The following is a 21,830-nucleotide window of genomic DNA, read 5'->3' on the forward strand; positions in this document are numbered from 1 at the left end:
ATAGCATGTCCTAAAATGTTATGTCTATGTCAAACATTTATTCTTCGCTATTGTAAACATTTGAATAGTTCTTTTAAAAACATTTGTGAGGTTTTGAGTATTAAAGATCAACAACTCAAAACAAAAACATACTTTGTTAGTGAATTTATAATTAATTAGTCTAAACGCAGAATTAAAGATGATTTCTGATGATTCGTTGAGGGATTTATGCTCGAGATTAGTTCCTGCAAATTATCTGGTAAGATCAGCATAGAAAAATGCAATTTCATGTAAATTAATTTTATCCTTTTCTGGATCTCTAGAACATTGCGATCGATGCAAGGAAACAACGTGAGAACAAGATGAAACAAATTCTCGAAAAGGTAAAAATTTAAAATTAAGTTAACAAGCAGAAAACTAAATGACATCCTTTATTTGTAGAGAAAAATTCCGGAAATTGGATTAGAAAATCATGAAATTGAAATGATCGTCAATGAGCTTGCTGCAATGGATTCAAATAATTTTGGAAGTAAATTTGGAGTTGGTGAACGTGAAGGACGTATAGTTTGTGATTTAGTTAAGAAGAGACACTATAATTTTGGACATGGGATAGGAAGGTCAGGTGATTTAGCAGAAAATCAGCCAAAGGCGGTGGGGTCATCGTTGATGAATAAATTAACAAACGAATTATTACTAGATCTTATTCAAATGGTTGGAGTTAGGAGTGCGAAGAAATGCATGCTTTTCCCTATGGCAACTGGAATGACAATGATGCTCTCTCTGCTGACATTTAAATCACAAAGACCTGTTGCAAACATAGTATTATGGTCTAGAATAGATCAGAAATCATGCTTCAAATGCATATTGACAGCAAATTTGCATCCAATAATTATTGATCCAATAAAAGTCGACGATGAATTACAGACAAATGTAAAGGAATTTGAAAGCAAAATCAATGAGCTAGGTCCTGAAAATATCGTTTGCATAATCTCAACAACTTCATGCTTTGCACCAAGAGCATGTGATGATGTAGTGGCATTGGCAAAGTTGTCAAAGACGTTTAACATTCCACACATCATCAATAACGCTTATGGCTTACAATCCACTTATCTCACACACCAAATTGAACAATGTCAAAGAACTGGTAATGTTGACTTAGTGATTCAATCGACAGATAAAAATCTTTTAACTCCTGTTGGTGGAAGTATTATATTTGGCTTTACAGAAAAAGTGATTAATGATGTAGCAAAAAATTATGCTGGCAGAGCTTCGTCATCTCAGACATTGGATGTATTTATGACACTATTATATTTGGGACGAGAAGGCTACAAAAAATTGGTAAAAGAGAGAAAGGAATTGTTTGAATACTTGAAAGAGAAATTAAATGATGTAGCAACTAAACATAATGAAAGAATTTTGCAGTCAAAGAAGAATCCAATTTCGATGGCGATGACATTAGAAAGTTTTGATAATTCAAAATTAACAATGATTGGATCAATGTTATTTACACGATGTGTAAGTGGGGCACGAGTAATTGCAGTAAATGAAAATAAGACTATTGATGGATACCAATTTCTAAATTGGGGATCTCACAATTCAAACAATAACATTCCATACATTACAGCAGCCGTAAGTATTGGAACTACTAAAAACGAGCTTGATGGATTTGTCGAAAAACTTGATAAAGTTTTATTGAAAATTAAAAACAATGAAAGCTGAAATTAGTGTTGATATATTTTGCTCTGTTGAGGCCAAGCCTATCCGTGTATTTTATTTATTTTTAGCTTCTTATTTCATGCATACATGTCTGTATGATCACGATGAATATTCAAAATAGAAGAAAATTTTTAATAAATCATTGTTGAAATAAAGATTTGAACCAATTAATAACATCCAGTTCTGAATCATGACTATCGTCATTCTTAGTAGAAGTTTCAGCTTTATGGCATGACTCTTCATACATGGTGTTTAGTTTTAAAATATCTTTTTCGGTAAATCCATCGCGCTGACCTAATCTTGTGACATTATGCTTAGCTTTAATTGTGGCATTACCGTTCTTAGAGAATGCTTTTGAGCTATAATGCATGATAGAATCATAGTCATATCCTATGCCATAATCAGTAACAATACTTGAATTGTATTTCCTAAAATTCCCAGCATGACGATTCTCAATGTTATTCCATAAAATTTCGACATATTCATCACGATCTGCGGAACTTTGCTGATGATAAAATCCAGCAGCATGTAGTAACTCGTGCTGAACAACACCTTTTCTGACACATCCTGGTGTGTGTAAATTTAATTGTTGACCACCTTCCGATCGCATACCAACTGATGAATAACAACCTTGATCATTTCCAGTTATTATTACCCAATTTTCATCAGACATCTCATAAGGCTTTAGTCTAAGGCATGTCTTAGTATGAAATTCTTTTATAGCCATCAAAATTGTCTTCAACTCATCATCATCAAAGTCTTTCTCTTCGATATAAAATGGAATTGTTGCATTTGGCCATCGATATGAGTGACTTATTAAAGCATTTCTGTCTGAATCATAAAGTGCAATGTCACCTTCGTATAATCCACTCTTTTCCCATTCATAATTGCCATTGATTGTGGCTGTAAAAAATTCAATTATTCGATTATTAGAGAAATGTTCTATTGCAGTGCTTCTTAAACTTTTTTTGGGTAGCGGCGTACTAATTAGTGTGTATTGTGACTGGCATGAACAAAATGTAATGGATGCTTGGTCTATCTGCGAACCTATGTATAGCTGTTCTCATACAAGGTGAATTTGACCCCTGACTTGACCATACCGAAATTTACAAATACACACAATAAAATTTGTAAAATTGAATTTTCAATTTTTTTACACAAAAATCATTGGCTCTCTTATTTGTCGATCTTTTGTTACTTACGCCAGTAAATAGCATAGCAGTTACAATGCTTCTGTACTGACAGAATTTAACAGAAATTAGAATATGCTGCAAATTAAATTTTGACAATTTTCTTTCTTAGTGTTAGTGTTTACATTAAATTCAAATTTTGACCGTTAAAAAATGCAACATTTTTGTATGAGAACATTTATCTACAGCAATCCCCATTCCCTCGTCACATACTTGCTAGTGTAGCTTAGCACAAAGTTTGAGAATATCAATAGATACATCTATTGATGTCCAAAAACCATTAAAAATTGATTGAAAATCAAAGTCAACAAAAATTACACAAGACACTATCTATGATTGTCGGAGTTCCATATTTGGGTGGCGGAGGTGAAAACTTTTGTAGCCCAGAAATTATGCTTTTACACCTAATGACTTGAATGAATGACAATAAAATAAACTTTTGTATTAACATGACTAAATTGCTTTTCTTAATAAGGCTAATTCAGCCAAAGTTCCATTATTTAAATAGCAGAATATTTATCGCAAAAGCATTAATTATTATTCAATGCATGTTTGGTGAGAGTAAAGTAAATATAATAGCATGATAAGTCGTCGCTGTCTTTGAATCAAAAATGAAAAAAATTAAAATAAAAAGAATGTTAACAGAACAGCCAGCTGTCCCAACATGGAATATGGCAAGGCATTCATTTACTCGCGAAAATAAATGTTAATAAAGATTCACGCGCGCCATCAACCCTCTATAGCAGTTAGAGAGTTCCATTTATGAAACAATAATGAAAGGCATTCCACGCGACTCTCAAAATATAAAAAGGAAGGAATAATATGTATAAAAGAAGATCACCAACGGGCCTGATGTATCATTAACGATTAAAATTTATTATTATTATTTCAAGACCCATTGCAATGCGGAGCTGTTGTTGTAATCGAACAGCTGTCTCCAATTTTTTTTTCTCTCTCTTGTTCCTTTAATTTTATTATTATTTTTTGTTCCTTTATTGTGTAGCACACGTAAAATAAAATTATGATCTGTTGCACCTGGATATACATATTGGAGCCTGAAATACTTCATCATTTCTAGGATTTTTTATATGTGTGATGGTGTTGGAATCAGAGCAGATATTTGGGGATGATCACGTGTTATTGAGTATACTTCTTAACAAATCAAGACCAAAGGTATGATTTGCATGCAAATCATAGTCATGTGGAAGATATAAAACTATCTACCAGACAACGATCATACTCACCTAAATGAGCGTAATCATGAGTATATTCAATCAATGTATCTGAGTATGCTCAAGTTTGTGAGCATACTTCCTCATAATCGACCCTCACTCCAACTGAAGTGACTTGGTGGCGTAGTGATTCTGTGGCTTGACAATCATTCTTGACAGTAATCATGGATGCAATACTCGAAAATTAAATGCCATCCTGTCATACTTGCAATACTGCTGTGTCATGTCAGACATGAGTCTTAATGCAATGATCATCTGATTTTCGAAAATATCGGGGATATATTGGCACTCTGTCGAGATACAGCAGCCTCTCAGTAAAAATACAGTTGATGATCTCTTAGGTCTAGTCTTCCTGACCGAGGGCTCAGTAAGCCTCATGCTCAGAACTATGATTATAGTTTAAAGTACAATATTTTGTGACATTTCATCCCAAAGTCCACAATAGAAGGCTGTTTAGCTCACTTCTAGACACTCAAAATAATTTTGAATAATTTTTTACATCTGAGCTTTTTTGACTGATTTGAACAATGTGCGTCTGGGATGCTGCCAATACAATAGATAGTTTATATAATCATATCATTGAATGCATCTGTGCTTTATGTTTCAAGTGGATTTCACAAGAGGGTTTTGCAAATATCTCCAACAATACATCAGAAATCAGCCAACACCTGGCAAACAACTCTGACTACCTGGTTGGAACTAACATTGATGGAATAATAATATGCAAAAAAAATATTTGTGGACCGAGCATATGAAACTATGAAATGTCTTAAATGTGACCGCAAAGATTTGAAAAATGAAGAATTGATTGCATAATGTTCCATTAAAGAACCGACACTTGATGATTTCCTTTATCTTACATTATAACTTCTACCGACACAACAATCACATTGTGATGATGCCAAAAATGATTAATTATCATTCGATTTTATTTGTGTTTAAGACGCATTTATGGATCTTGTTTTATAGATCCAGAAATGTTGAATGATCACGAATTGACCTACAGACAGTCAATAAGCGAGTTATCAAAAGCATTCATACAGTAGAAATGCGGCAAATTTTAAAAGAATTCCTCAAATTGGATCATTAATTTCTATGTTCTTATACCTCAGTCAACAAACTAGTCGATGATGATGAGTCGTTGGAATTTTCATTTTTATTTTTAAAACAAAAAATCATCTCATGTAGATAGAAGATCTAAGGGATTTCATTTTCTCTTTCTTTCATAACACGGCAGAAATTTCCTAGAAAGGTGTCCTTAAAAGTCGAGAGTAGGTAGAAGATTCTTTTTTCACGTACGAACTAGCAGATGACAAATAAAGCTACAAAAATAGAGATGAATGATGAAGGAGAGAATGTAAGAGAATTTTGTGAATGTAAAAATACAAAAAAATGATTCTCTACGTGCTGTATATAGCATATCGATCTTCCATTTCTTGTGTCACAATGACACTTTTTTGCGATAAATTTCTATGACATTGAAAATTTATTGAAACTATCTTTGACACGTGGATCTACAACATACAACATTAATTTGTTAGTGAATTTACGCTTGCATGCTTGTTTTCGTTCCTTTCCCTAACATATTTGTACACAACTATGCATGCATAGATAAAGATTTTATCGAATTTATGTTTAACAATTTTATTAAAAAAATTCTTTCTTTTTATTGTTATTGGTGTTTTGTTTTGTTTTGGCTGTTAGAAAAGAAGTAGCTTAAATGGGTTTCTAATGTTACTATAGAAAAGAATTAAAAATACGGGACAGGAAGAGAGTAATCGAGCACAATCCAATGAGTCTTTAATATTAGATATTTAGCGTAGATTTTGTGTACTGGATCTAGATTATCTGACTCAGTTTGGACTTAACTATCTGTAGATGAGCATCTGAAATAGAGCAAAGTTTCTGGAAGCGAATAAAAAGCAATTTTACAAACTACAAGAATATAACTCAATTTTCGTGATTTTAAGTGCTGGATCTAATTTTTCCAACTCAGTTTGGACTTTTATGTCTATTAATGAGTGACTGGAGTAGTATTACAGTTCTTGAAGCAAGTAAAAAGCAAATTTACAATAATTTTGATGATTTCAATTCTGAAATTCTGAAATTGAGTTCAATTTTTGAAAATTTGGAAAAAAATCAAGTTCAAATTTTTATTGCATTTCAAATTTCAAAAATTCGTTAAAAACTATTAACTTACCATTTCAATCAACTTAGCATGCACACAAGAAACAATGCATTTCCAAAACTCTTGTCGTTCAAAATTTCTAACTTGTTTCATTGTTATACGGGTGGAAATTGCGTCATTTCTAATTGGTTCAACAACTTCTTTTATCTCAATTGAATGACAACATAAATGAAATGGAATTTATTCTTCATTATTCAAATTCTTCTCTTTCATTTACCGTTTTATTTCTTTTTATTACATTCATGCAAGCCATTAGAAGGTAATTATTCACGAAAATGTAAGAAGACAATTATTCTGAACGTTTAAAAATAGTTCAATTGATGGACAGCAACAACCAAAGATTCTCAAACTTTTCTGTCTGTTCTTCTTTTTCTTCCTTGTTCATGTCTTTTGTTTCAACACGAAAGAAAATTATAGAATAGATTTTAATAGCATACAACAAGGTATCTTATTGGTCTATAAACATAACTACCGCTACCAAATATATTTCATAAATGAATGAAATGCAAACAATAATCTTGAAAGATTTTAAGCAAACATCCTTCCTTCCAAGAGTAGTTATGAATAATATTTGTATACATCTATAGCCACGGAGATGAAAAAGGACGCTTCAATCAAGAAACAAGCAAAAAAAAAAATAGAACTCCGATTTCATACAAGAAAAATGAAAGGAAAGAGAAAAAAAATTTGGTTTCCTATTGTGATTTCATACCAGGTGTGTACTTTTTATAAGTAAGCAACAATGCTGCTTTTCATATGCTGCTTACACTCAATGTTTTTGTTGCTTTTTTTTGGTCGTAAAAGGATTTCTTTCTCTGTCACTATTGTGCGTTCTCTTTTCTTTGAGATTTTAGCATAAATTATGTGTGTAGCTTCATTTTTTCAGGCTTGCTAGGTCTAACAAACATTAACAATTTAAATGAAGTCTAGAATGTTCTTATGGAAATTATTGTCATAACGTTCATTTGAGATTTGAACAATATTTATTGTAAATAGTTGAAGGCCCCTTTTTCAAAAAAAAAATGCAGTCAAAATTTGAACTTCGAAGAATAAACATTGAAAATATTGCAAATTTAGAATTTATTCGCTCTAATTACAATAACACATCTCAGGACGAATCAAACTTCCACTACATACACCATATGTACGATCTGAATAATCTCTAAGATCCACACAAAGCACGGCATAAGATGTAAAGCAAGAGGAAGAAATAATATTATTTTTTTTACTTTAATTCCTTTTCTATTCAATGTAAAAACATTTTGAATGAATTGAAAGGAAAGGAACGATCTGTATACAAAAAAAGTAGAGACGAATAACACTTGAAAAATCATGTAAGCATTATCACGTGATAGATGTGATGGATTTGCACAAGAAACATGTTGTAGCTTGTATTGAATATCCTTCTCATACCTGAAACAGACCAAAGTGTCTATTGTAATTTAATTCCATCCCTCATGAGATTGGTGCTGTTTTTGTTGAAAAATTGCAGACCATTTTTCAGTAGAAATTGTAAATTTTCTGCAAGATTCATCATCATTCGACTGCTTCCTTTCCTTATTTTTAAATGTCCTGAAATTGTCTTGATGCGTAAATAAAAAATTTAAAGCCATTCCCATTGATTTTTTTTATTGTTGTTATGCGTTGTATATGAATGGGAAATTGCGGATGATTCATCATTCTTCATTTCATGTCTGCATTAATGTTTTTAGTCGAGCAATAAAGGGGAAAAAGAAAGGAAGGAAAATTTTCTCTATTTTGAATGATTTATTGGATGACGTAATAATCTTTTCCTACTGTGCGTAAAGACCTATGGCATTTCGAGTCATCATCATCGTCTTAGGGATTATTTTCAATTTCCTTAAATGATTTCTGTCAAGTGTCATTACGATAACCGTTTTTCTTATGCTTGCCAAAATCAACTTGTTACAAATTCGTGAGATGAATCCATGAACTGCATTTGGGGTGAATATCGTTCATGTGTTAATCTATTATTTTCCGGATTTTTCTTTTGCCTTCCACAAATCAATTTTCATTAGTAATGTTTGTAATTTTCAACCAGCCAACGACCATCTTGCACATTCAATTTTTCACAGTAAGGAGCGTTTCAAGGACATTTAGTTTTTTGGCATGTATATTTAACACATTATGGCATCATAAAATTAAATACTGTTCTTATTCAGGAGGGTTCAAACAAACAATCATATATGAATGTGCCATAAATGATTTACCCAAACGCTTCGGGACACAATAAGACATAACAGACATTGGTCCCATTTTTTACTATTTGAATGTCTTTTATGATTATTTTATGAGCATAAATTTTACAACTTCTTGTTAACCAAGCATTTCTATACATGGATGGAATTGAAATAAATAAAATGTATAGAAACAAAGAGAAAGTCTTTGTGTCTGTCTTTATTTTTTGACTTGAGTGAGCTTCAATTAGGGTTCTTCGTTTCTCCTATTTATGGCGTAATTTAGTATGATTTTGAGGTAGCAAATTTGACAAACATTTTGCAAGATAAAGAGAATAGTGTTTGAAATGCTAGAGTCATATCTGGCATATCCGTCGAGCTATATTCGCATACGAATCAGTTCGTTCGAGACTAGAATTAAGGCATATTTAATTAATTAGCCTGTTTAATAAACGAATCTAAATTTGTCTTCTTCATGCTTATACATATGCTTAGGTAATTTAGGTCATAATTTGGTAGCTGAATAGTAAACAGTAAGCACTCCAAGCAATTCAATGGTGGTCTTATGAATCCATGCAGAATCCATTTAAACATTAGGATCTTATGGAGCTCGAGCTATACGGATCAACTGTGTCATAGTTTCCTCAGATGACGGATTTATCGCTGTCTTCCAACGCGTCAATTACCAACACCAAATGCAATACTATCTCTACGCTGTTATTGATCAACTCGTGATTTTGGATCGATTAACTGATATGTGCTATTTCGCATGAAAATGTCAATTAAATGCTAACTGTAAAAAAATTGAAGAAGACATTGGTATACATATTTCTGTCTGATGATTGATAGTTCTAATTATTAGAAATAGCTAACGTCTTTTAAACAAATGAAATTCAAATCAAGTAAGGAATCAGCTAATAATAAAGGATGTGGAATTGCTCTGAATTCCATAAAGAAGGGTTCTTGGAACTGAACTGATTCATAATCCATGAAGCACTATACTATAAGTTAGTATTGTCAAGAGTAAATTAACTTATTCAACTCTTGCCGAGTATGAGGAACGTAAAAGTCAACTCTTTGCCTTACAATGTAAAGAAATTTCTTTTTTTAACCAAGTTGTGTGTTCGAAAAGGTAAGGAATTTTCAATAACAATGCATGTGCTCATAAAAGTGATTAAATACGGAGCAATTTCAATGAGGGGTTCTCGAGAAGTTATTTTGAGTATAAATCACAAGAAATAATAACATAACCAGGACAAAGTAAATATTGAACAACGAGAATCATCATAAATACATGAATATGTAGTTAACGTCAATTTACAACGCGAAATGAAAATTAAGGGTTCATAATGAAAAGAGCTTAATGCACTTTTTATATCTTGTTCCATTCGTTTCACTCCAATCGACAATCAATTTCTATTTTATTGGATATGATTTTTATTACACTTAATTTCCATGTATGTCTATTTACAATGAAAATTTCGAAGCATGAAAATTCAATTCTTACTGTCGTTTTCTTTATGGTTTTTGAATAGGACGACAAAGAATTAAGGACAGAAAGAATTATTAACAATAAATTTAATAAATAAAATAAATCACAATGATTCATTAGCACGATAAACCAGTTATACGTCTTAAAATTTTTTCTTAATGGCTGTTAAGGATCATAAAGTTCGTGTATGAATACGCACATTAAATATGTTAAATATCTTTGAAGATAGTTCCTTTTGGGAATGTTCTTGATACGAATTTAAAATAGCTTTAAGATGAGGAAAGATGGTTCACAATTGATCTATAAAGGCAGCAAAGTAGCATACTGCTAACACGAAAGAATGAACATTCTTAAACAAAAATGCCACAGTTTTAAACGGTCAAAATTTGAATTTTATGTAAACACTAACACTATGAAAGAAAATTGTCAAAATTTGATTTGGAAAATTTTCTGCTTTCAGTTGAATTTTGTTAGTACAGAAGCATTGCTAATGTTTTAGTATGCTCTATTATGACTGGTTAAAGCACGATAACAACGTTTCTGTTGTTAATTGAGTAGAAAATTGAATATTAAATTTTACAAGAAATATTGTTTGTGTTTGTGTAAATTTTAATTATCAAAGGATCGTTGACTAGTTATCCGGGTACTTATATCATATCAGTCATAGATTTTGCCTTTTTTTTGTCTGACAATGGAGAGCCCAGCCTAAATGTGATAGGTTCAGGAAATTTGTCCTCTATCAGATGCATATTAATTTTTAAAAAGCACTCAATTTGTCTTACACACAGCCCTCATGATTTTTATAAACTGTCTTACTACTTCCATTATCCTTCTCACTTTCTCAATTTCTTTATTTTCACCCTTTTATTCTTCTCGAAATTAATTTTATTGTTTTATTTAACATTCACTTTTATGGTTTTATTGAAATGTGTAATGAAAGGAGAAATGCAGGAATACTATTAAAGTCCTTGAGACTTTATTAAAACATTTATGATATTGCAGTTATAACTTATGATGATCATAAAGTTTAATGAAATATTTCACAAATAAATTTGAATTTTAATGACTTTTGTGAATAAATTAAAATTTTTTGGGGAATATTAATTTTCAGTCAATTTTCCAAGATATCCTTACGTATATAATTGAGTATCACAGATGCTAAACGGAGCGTATTCATATTATTTCGTGATCAAAAGTTCTAGACGTTTGCTGTCAAGCAAGTTGATAAATCGAATTTCTTCTAAATTATTTTTAAATAAGATCTCTGTACATGCAATCATCACATTTGTTATTAAAGTCCTTAGCCATAATCATAGTTTCTTTGCCACAATTATAGTGGTTTATACATACTGAATTCTTTACCTTAGTAATGATGACCAATTTTTTGGTGAACAATTGAGAAGAAGATCCGTCTCAATATTGCAACACACTCGGTTTGCGACATGGTTGTGAGTTCGTGGACTACAATTTGAGTTTTTATCAGAGTTTGAGACACTGGTTTACTGTAATAGAATCAGTGATTGATACGCAATCGATGTTTTATCACACGACAATGAGATAAAGAATAAATTCTTGAATAAGATATTGAATCAAATGTGCCTAGTTCATTGTTTCACAACTGATTTAAATTTCATGATAGACGATTACAATGTATTTGAATCCATAAAAGATTCATTATTTTGAATTGATTTTTGAATCTACAAAAGATTCATTCAATCAAGTTGCTACTTACTTGCTTCCTTCACTAGCCTTCAATTGTAAATATGATCAATTTGTTATTAGGGACACAGTAAAGCGTCAAACTTAGAGTAAGGAAATGAATTCAATCATCATACCATGCTGTTGGATAGACTGAAAAACTGTGACAGTCCGTTATGCATGAATATTTTGGACCTTATGCCTTTGTCATTAATTTCTTGATCAAGACATTTTATCAAATTTATAGCATGGAATTAATTAAGTATCGAGAATATTGAGATGTTCTCATGACCATAAAACTGTCGCTATATGCTGTGTTGAAAATAAAGCTGCCTCATAAAATGAAATGCAGTACTTTATGAGCTCTAAGAGTATCTCATCTCATTCTCTTCATTTTGTTCCTTCTCATTCTGATTTCTTGATGACCACCGGCCAAAAAAAAAACTTGGTTCTATTATTACAAAAAGAGACTGGACTGAATTAATATTTAAAAAAGTATTAAATTACAAAATGTTTATCAAAGGCATGCTGAACAAAGGAACGAACTAAATTCAATTTAATAGGAAAATTATAATATGTAGCAATTTTATTTAAACTAATTCTACCGTAAATAACTCATTCAGTTTCATCTTAGATGGACACGGAGTGAAATGAACAATAGAAAAAAAAGAAATGAAAATTAATTTCTTACGCTAGCTTTTCGCGATCAAACAAGATTTCCTTCCTTTATTTTATTTCTTATTTTTCCATATTTTGAAAATTGAATAGAATAAATTTGTCTTATTTAAAGCGTTAAAACGAGTTTTACTTACTTTTTTAATGAATAATTTCGTGTATTTTGATTATGATTCCATGTAAATAATAATAGAATGTGTAGTCAGCATCATGAAACATATTAAAATTCATTTTATATTTTTTTTTATTGAAAAGAATCAGCGTAATAAAGAATGACATTTGCATAGCACACAATGTATGTATCAGGCAGAATATAGGGATGGATATTAATATTAATTTTAAGGCAAACGCGATTCTTAAAGAATAGATGACATAACCCCTGATTAAAATCATATTAATGTCCACTATTGTTCACATTCTCTCTCGTCGTAATCTTTTGCTTGATTGAAGCTCCTTTATCGTCTCGAGTCAGAAGGGATGGATGGAGAATAAAAGGGGTGCTCATGATTCAAGTGACCAAAAATAAGAACTTCCTGCCTGCCTGTAATTTAGAAGCAATGTAAGACATGATCATAAAAAAAATTGCTTAATCCACTTCTCGTATCCTGTTCATACACGTTTTTTGAATGTTTATTGCCGTAAGGATGCTTTATTTAAATTTTATTTTCACAAAAAAGGAATCAAGAACAATAGCATGAAGGAATAGAGTAACTGTAAGTAACGAATGTTCAGCAACGAATTTTTCAATCCATAACCGTGTGACTTGATGTAATTAAATGACAATTAACTACAGTCTTGATGAAAGCTGCTCAATTATCACGATTCGACATGGTTTTTAAGATTCTGTGACACATCCATCTCAAGTTTTGACAGGCAAAAGTCTCAGACTATCATCATCAACTAGCGTGCTTGTCAAATTGAATACAAAAGTGTATGAATTTAGTCAAAACATGCTAAAAAGCATAAGAAAAGGTTAATTTATTGAAATGAAAATAAATTCTGCTACAATTCATGTATAAAAGGTGGAACAACCCTTTCATATTTCCTTTAAGGTATCGCGCTGTGATTAATATCTCCCTATAACTTATTTGCGCATGACTGCGATTAGATTCTTACAAGAATTCACTAAAGTGAACGCATTAAAAAGAGATTAAAATTTATAACTGTTTCAAGTTGCGATCCTATTGTTATTCCGTTGAATTATATGACAGGATTTTTTTGTTCGTAAAGCAATATGAAAGGATATTCGTTCCATTTTTTGTATATATCGAATAAGGCTCATAAATGAAAAGATGGAAAAAAGGGTGTTGATTTCCTTTTTATTCTTCAGTTCAGCTACGTAAATTTTTGTCACGTTATTCATTCTTAAATAGACGACCGTGAGAAATGAACAAAAAAAAAAAAATTGGAAGCAGAACAAAGCATCAGAATCTTTAATTCACACATGAAGACTGTAAAACATCGATGAGCAGCATATATGTACAGAGGCAGAAAGAGAGGTGGTTTATTTTTACCAAACAAATAATTAGTGCAAACAGACACACAAAAAAGAAAGAAGGGAATGATGGACAGGACTGACGGATGTTGAAATTTCTCATCTTTGATTTTTTTTTTTTATATTTTTTGAGAAAACAAAATAAAATTTCTTTTGGGGCAATTCATCAAACTTCTGTCTTTATTCCTTCATCTCCGTCCATCTTCTTCTTTTCGTTCCTATATAAAACTGAATCGAATTTCGGCATTGATTCATGTCTCAAAATTTTTACAGCTATGCACAAATATATACCCATATTATTAATATTTTAATGTCCCAAATAATATGACTAAAATGTTTGAGGTAAAGAAGATCGAGGAACGATAAAGAAGCAGCACAAAAAAATACACATTTTAATCGTCGTTTGGGACATCAAAAACTGATTGGCTAATTTATTTGAAAGGAATGTGAAATTAGATATATTTTTGCATAAAATGAGCTTCAGACAGTAACATAATAGATAATTATAATGCATGCTGGATAAGATAATTATAGGGACGATCAGATAACATCCTATTCCCATTCTACACAAAGAAGAATGATTTCTTCCATAGAATTTCTTTTTATTTAAATTTAATTTTGGAGATTTGATGAGTGATCGATTGGATGGAACGCATTTATTGCTGATCAACAACGGATCTATTGATACTAGGAATCACGACTTGATTGACTTTAATATTCATATCGTTTTTGATTTATTTACATTTCTCTACATAAAGTGGTGAATTATGACAATAAGGTGAATATGAAGATTAACCCAATTTGAATCCTAAATTTCCGTTACAAAGTTATTCAAAAATAATAATCAACTGCCATCAAAATTCAAAGAGCCTTGCTTAAAAAAGGTTACTAACTTTACTGTTATTAAGGCAAACGACTTCAGGATGTACCATCTGTGACCATAGCAGGTCCACAGTAGCCACATGTCTGTGTCTCAAAGAAAACAAAGATTTCTTTCGTCATAGCATCCAGAAAACATCCTTCAAATAAGCCAGTCATGCATGATCATGATTTGTTGTCATCGAAGTGCCTGCTTACATATCTTTGATTTGTACAAGTCGTGTTTTGCATATGTTTCAACTTTATTTACCAAACAGTAACCAATTTCTATCCAATCAGACAATCTGCCATAACAAATGATCCAGCATTTAGCAAATATGTGCTAATAAAGGTAAACCTGAAGAACTTCTTTTGATGTTTTCCTTTCGCTCCTTTTTTGCACAAACAAATATAAATTACAATATTTATGCTAATTTCAAGTACAAAGATATAATTCTCCTCTCAATTGATCATCCTTGCGTTATTGAATTCATTAAATGCGTACTTATATATCAACCCGATACTTTTGTGCCCTCTCCATAGACGATAATTCAAGAAATTATTTTTTTCGATTGCATGGCTTCTTAAGTGTCTATTTTAGTAAGAATCTCATCAAAAATAGATAAATCTTTTCTTCTTCATCTTCTCCGTCTTAATTTTCGATCAAACAATGAGAATTTAAGTTTTTCTTAATATAAAATTAGTCCGAATCATTATGTTACGGATAGTTGTTTGAAATTAACTATTCAAATCATTCAAGATTGTTCTTATTGTTCATCATTCAGTAAGCATACATATAAAATGAAGAACACACGAGTAAGTAAGAGGAACAGGAAATGTGAAGAACATCTAAAGATTTCTTTCTATTCAAATCTACTTACTTACTTAGTTATTTACTCAAATATATGAGCAAGTAAATAATAATTAAATGGTATTGTTTTGGAATATGATATCACTCAAGTATGTGTAATATAATGAAGATCCATGCGATTGTTATTTAGTCTTATTCAATTTCTCTTAATAACTGTGGAGCATAAAGGTAATGAAATTGTTGAATAATTCTATCATTTTGTCCAGACTTACATGTCATTTACTTGAAAAATGCTTTATCTTTTAAAATCTTGTAATTATGTAACTGTAGATGTCTGTACAACAATGCTTATTTATTAATAAGTTTAATTAAACAACTTCCAAATTGATTGAATTATTCACCATGATGTTTATTCTTCGGAGTTCAAAAACTAACTGAACTTTTGTTTGAAAAAGGGTGTTCAACTATGTATAACAAATATTATTCAAATTTTAAATGAACGTTATTTACAATTTCTATGATTTAGCGACAGAAGCTAGAATTTTTGATTCATCGCCTTATTCAACATACTTAACGGAAATTAGTTTTGCTTTGATCGATGTATCTAAAATCATGCATGATTCATTAGTGTTGTAAAGTTAAGGAATATTCATTATTTGGTAACATTCTATTAAGGTTAAGAACCATCGACTAGGATAGCATCTATATTGAATTTTTGAAAAAATCAGATGAGCAGGTATGAATATCTAAGAACAATTGAAATCTGTAGACCTTCGATGAACTTCTTTAGCTTAAAGATTTTTCAGAAATAACTTAAGTTCTTACTAAAATTCCCTAAATGATGACAAGAAACCGTCTAGTCTGTTAAAATAAAATCCCATTTAATCACCGATTCCGTAAAATGCGCTCTACGTCCATAAATAATCAACTTTCTGCCATATAATTTGAGTTGTTTGTATTTTTTTCTCACTCAATTCCATATAATGAAAGCCTCATAACATACGTAACGTGTGTGAGCTATGTCTGACATGATATTTGAGGTTCCTTTTTCCATCATTGATTGAAGTCTTTTGTGTTGCTCTACATTCACATTTGAATGACATGTTTTCCAGCCTTTTTTTTCTCCTTCTTTAATCAGAAATGCTGATGCTGATATTGCTGTTACCAGGTAAATTAATAGAACTAAGGCATGAGTCTTTAATCTTTTGCTATAGTTTTCAACCAAAACTTCCATAGTCTGGAGATTAATTTTTTTTGTGAATGCTGTATTACTTAACAATGGTTAGTGAACGCTTTAAGCCTTACATGTTTCCATTTGACTAAACATGGATCTTATTTAAGAAAACAAAAATTATTCAGTAATGCGACATACACAAAAAAAAAAGTTGGTGATGTGAAGAGATTTTGACTAGCTTTATATTTTCCCAAATTCCACAACATTTTTTTTCTCCCTATTTTTCCCAGAATTATTTTTTGTGGTTTTTTATGTGAAATAAAATGGAATACAGCATGTAGAACTGGTTCTTTTGAAAATTTTCACGTGAATTCATCGTACTTGGATCTGAGAAATCCTTTAACGACAATTGTTTTGGGTAATTAAATTTCAATTAATTATAAATTGTTCATGGATGAGCTGAGATGAAAGGAAGATGAAGGAACGAGAAGAATTAATCCTCAAAAAGATTTTTTTGTTACCTGGTGCAACTTCTCCTTATTAGACTTAAGAAAATGCGAGTTTATGATGCTGACCTGAGAAGAAGTGCAATTTATGCTGCATATTGATAATAAAAAAAAACTAATTTTATGATTTTTTCCAAGGAAAAGTTAAAAAGTCAATAATAATATAATTTATGCAGGAAGGGAAAGGACACGGCAATTGAAAGTTTTATGAGACCAAAACATCCTTCAAAGGGAAAATGAGAAAGAAATGTTCTACCCGATTAGTTGGGATATGCTTGAATAATTAGACATTTCCTGGAAACTGTACCAAGATCAGGAACGAAAGGAGAAATAAATTTAGTGTTTTTTAGCTTGTGCCAGGAGTTTCATTTATGATGTGTAACTAATTTATTTAATTTGTAAATTGACAGCTGTTTGGTGTTCCTTTTTTATAAATTTGATTCGTGTGAATGATTCACTTTCTTAATGTTTAATTATGTTTTAACAATTGATGCGTTTCTTGGAACGAGGAACTCTTTATATCCATTTTTAAGGGATTTTGTTGACTCATGAAATTTAAATTGATACAGTGCTGGATTGATCTTCATTTTAGTATCTAAATATTGTAATTATGGCAAAGCAGTCAATGTTTTGATACTCTAGCAGGTTAGATTGTAGATTTTGAATCTAATTTAATGAAAAACACTCTTATTTTGCTATCCAAAGAGTTAATAGCTTAATTTTTAGGAACTAATCACTCTTTTGTCATGAACAATGTCTTAGTGTCATAGAACTTTATGGTTATTTATTAATAAGTTTAATTAAAGAACTTTTAAACAGATTTAATTGATCGAAATGATGTTTATTCTTCGGAGTTCAAAAAATCTAAATATTAAAAACATGGGGTAAGCAACTATAAAAGGGGAAAACAACTAGTTCTAATTGTAAATACAATTTAAATATTAAATGACAGTTGATACATCGTCAATTTCTAATTTTGCTTTTAATCGTTACCATTAAATCATCTGTTTACTTCTTATGTATGCATCATTTCTGATCTAAAATGAGTTCGTTAACCATCTTGTCACACGATCAACATGCTAAAAATTGATGTAAACTAATCATGTCCCAATCAATTCATCAGATTCCTCAATAACAATAATTTTGTTACTTGCTGTTTTTATTTGAGCAACAATCATATACACAATGTGGCGTGTGCATGATATCCTTTAGAATTACACATAATTTCATAATTTTTGTTTCTTAAATGCCTTTTATTCTGATGGTGCTGATATTTAGGGCCTGAAAGAGCCTCAAAGCATGCATGTAATAAAAATTTGTTGAATGTAGCAACAAGCACTTAATTTTCTTCACCTGCCCGGCCGTTATAAATGTTGTTATTTGTGTGTATTTGGAATACAGTCGAATTTTATGACATTAAAATGGAAGGACGGCAAAAAAAAGTAAATTTTTACTTCTTTTACAGATAAATTAAAATTATGATGAATCCATCAGAATATAAAGAAGACAATTTATGCAGACTTCTTTTCGAGCCATGATATGAGCCGGAAGAAACAAAAATTTTTCAATGTCCAAGAACTCAATTTCTTTTATATTCAATTTTTCATTCAACATCTGTCCTTTTTTATAAGCACATTTAGGCTGCTCATATACATGGATATAAGAGATATCGCGGAGGTTTGGTTTTTTAGAAATTTTCTCAATTTTTTTTTTTGTTTTTGTTCATTCCTAAATATTTTTTTGAGACTCAGACATGCCTTACATTATTACTTCCTTTGATCATAATTTAATTCTTATTCATCATCTTGATTCTCATTTAGCTTGATCATTTAATATTGAAGCATAACAAAGCTGGTTCCTTTTTTACTGAAATTCATCCGTGAATTGAGATCACTAAATTAAGTCGTACATTTTGGAATTGAATTATTTTTATGACAGTTTAGTTCAACTAATTGACAATAAATAATATGCGACTGAAATGATTTGATTTTTTGAAGCTATGGGAATACAAAGCTTAAGATTTGATTCAGAACATCAAAGTGGCTGCAGTTTTTAACGGTCAAAATTTGAATTTAATGTAAACACTAAAACTATGACAGAAAATTGTTAAAATTGAATTTGCCAATTTTCGTACTTTTAGTAGAGTTCTGTTGGTAAAGAAGCATTGGAAGTCCTTTATCGTTCACTAATCTTACTAGCTAAAGCTAAAAGATGATGTGGTTATTGATATTTGTTTAAAAAATCGAAAACATATTTTTATGATGGATCTTTTCAATCTCAGTCAGCACAGATGATCGTGGCAAGCTACAAACCAGTATTCAGGTATGTTGTTCAACATCATTAAAAGATGCATCCAAACACTTCAATTCTCAAGGCCACAAACAAATCAGTCAACATAAATTTAACAAAAACTTTAACACCGTTATAAATAAATTCATGCCTTTTAATTCCATTTTGATCCATTTTAATTTAAATTTAATTTTATTACAGCAATTCAATCTTTAGATACATGCCATACCAAAATGATTAGATTAATCAACATGAACATCATTACTTAGTTAATTGTATACGAAATTTTTCTCATATCATGTCAGCAAGTACTTCAATCATTAACTTAATCTTTAATTTACTTCATCATATACCTTCATGTATAATATTGTGAAGAGGTATTATCTCATTCAATTTAACGGTTTAACTCGACATCATCGAAAAAAAATAAAAAATAAGAAAGAAAGCACTTTTTACTTTCTTTCATTCTCTCACTCAGCTTTACTTTGATACTCACTTAACGAGCTCTGGCGATTTCGGAAGTCATCAACAGTTATTTTCGTGAGTGATAAAAAGACGAGTTTCTTTCTTTTCTTTACCTTTTATTCTCTCATTCGATATTCTGTCGATTTATTTAATTTGTGCAACCTTACTCGATAGGATTTTTCAATGCTATACGTCAATACTGGTACAAACAAGTGAAAATTGTAACCTAATCTCCTTAATTATCCTGGATTTGCTGATTGAAAGTTTATTGGAGACAATGCTTCTGATTTGAATTCCTTAGACTTAAGAAGAAGACTGTCATCAATAAAAGGTCTTCAACACTCAACTAAGCGCACTTAGATTAAAACTTTTAGAATTGTTGTAGAGTGTATATACACAGCAGCTAATCCCTGAACGTGCGTCTCGATTTAGTGTCGCGTATAAAAAATTGATTCAGAAAATTATGATAAGTAGGTATTATTGTTGGGAAACCAATTGTGTTGAATTTAACATTAATTTAAAGAAGCTGCAGATTATACTAATTGCTAGTTGCTCTGTGATAATCCAGTTGTAGAGGGTCGTTCTTGCCAGACATTCAATAATTTACGTACTTGATAAATACAAAATAAATGAAAGAGAGAATAGTTTAACGTCAAGTACAATTTTGAATTTACTTCAAGGTTCAAAAAAGTTCAAAAGTTTCGTTAAATATTATTTTGAATCTCAAAAAGCTGTTAATATTCAAATTAATTTTGTAGATTCTTTTGAATTTCAGACTCTTTATTCAATGATAATTTAAGCTGTTTTCATTTATTTTCGTTGATTGATTTACAAATTTTTTAAGAAATTTTACAAACGACTATTTTTCCGATTATGATAGTACAATATTAGATGATTATTATGAGCTTGAAGTCGTCTTGAATTTACACCAATTAACAATAGATTCCATAAAATATTCGACCAACTTCCAATTCTAGATTTTCTGGTTAGGATGTTTTAGTTGTGTTTCAGCTTCTGGAATGAATTTCATCCTAAAATATTGCAATCAATTAAAAACAAATTTATGATCAAGTTGTGCTGTAAAATCCATAAAAATCGACTTCATCCAACAATTTACAGCACAAAGAAGTTTAAAATCCTCAAACTGGAAAAATGTTTGTCTACTAAATTCGAAGAAATCAGGTAAGCAATTATGAGGCATCTCTGTATGCGTTTCTAATTTGCAAATTTTTGCATGGATTCAATGTGTTTTTGCTGCATACCTTCTTATTTTTTCACCTGCAAACTGAACCTTCCGTTCAAGCATTGAACATTTTTATTTTATAGATTTTTTTTTGCTCTTATTCTTCGTGTTTCAAAGAAATTAAAGAACATAAGAGATTGTTGGAATGCAAAAATGCTCATTCAGGTAAATAAGATGCAAATTACACATTTTGGAACTGCATTTTTGGATGAAAAAAAAGTGTCCTAGGATGATTTTCAATACATTGCATCTGTTACTTAAAAGAATGAAGATATGAAGAAAATGACATCATGCAGCTTTTTATCCATACATGTACATGATGCTGAAGGCTACTACTGTCCGTCCAGACATAACGTTATATGAATTTAAACAATTGAAATTCTTCTAGTTCATTGTAATCTCATGCATTCCTTCCTCGTTCTGTAAATAAGCTTCTTTCTTTACACAGTTGGCCACTTTCAGTTCATTCTAATATTACATCTATAAATATGTAGTATGAACTATGAGGAGAGGAAATGAGAAGAGACTGAGAATAAATATTATCTAAAAGTCTATTCTATTGTGTTTTAAGACAAAAGTCTTGACCGTGAAAATTCCGTTAAAAGAGCCATCCGTTGCCTC

The 21,830-nt window shown here is 30.7% G+C and overlaps 2 protein-coding genes across 2 annotated transcripts; one reads left to right on the plus strand and one right to left on the minus strand.

Annotated features, from left to right (window-relative positions):
- Positions 1 to 96: 96 nt before the first annotated feature.
- SecS (Sec synthetase) lies at positions 97 to 2,636 on the plus strand. The gene is made up of 3 exons (XM_070635937.1): positions 97 to 238; positions 303 to 362; positions 421 to 2,636. The coding sequence occupies exons 1-3, from the start codon at positions 179 to 181 to the stop codon at positions 1,696 to 1,698; spliced, it is 1,398 nt and encodes a 465-aa protein (XP_070492038.1). The 5' UTR covers positions 97 to 178; the 3' UTR covers positions 1,699 to 2,636.
- Positions 1,712 to 3,355, minus strand: LOC139087196 (seminal metalloprotease 1-like). The gene is made up of 2 exons (XM_070635938.1): positions 3,204 to 3,355; positions 1,712 to 2,598 (listed from the first exon to the last, which is right to left on the minus strand). Exons 1-2 carry the CDS (start codon positions 3,334 to 3,336, stop codon positions 1,835 to 1,837), a joined length of 897 nt encoding a protein of 298 aa, XP_070492039.1. The 5' UTR covers positions 3,337 to 3,355; the 3' UTR covers positions 1,712 to 1,834.
- Between the last annotated feature and the right edge of the window lie 18,475 nt (positions 3,356 to 21,830).

Source organism: Chironomus tepperi, unplaced genomic scaffold (genome assembly GCF_022539635.2).
Source record: "Chironomus tepperi strain 1889 unplaced genomic scaffold, CSIRO-AGI_Ctep_v1 contig_100, whole genome shotgun sequence".
NCBI classification, from domain to species: Eukaryota; Metazoa; Arthropoda; class Insecta; order Diptera; family Chironomidae; genus Chironomus; species Chironomus tepperi.

Coding starts and splice junctions, on each gene's coding strand:
- SecS (XM_070635937.1), top strand. CDS start 179: ATGATTTCTGATGATTCGTTGAGGGATTTATGCTCGAGATTAGTTCCT. Junction 239..302: donor TAGTTCCTGCAAATTATCTG/GTAAGATCAGCA, acceptor CTGGATCTCTAG/AACATTGCGATCGATGCAAG. Junction 363..420: donor TGAAACAAATTCTCGAAAAG/GTAAAAATTTAA, acceptor CTTTATTTGTAG/AGAAAAATTCCGGAAATTGG.
- LOC139087196 (XM_070635938.1), bottom strand. CDS start 3,336: ATGTTAATACAAAAGTTTATTTTATTGTCATTCATTCAAGTCATTAGG. Junction 2,599..3,203: donor AATCATAGATAGTGTCTTGT/GTAATTTTTGTT, acceptor AATTTTTTACAG/CCACAATCAATGGCAATTAT.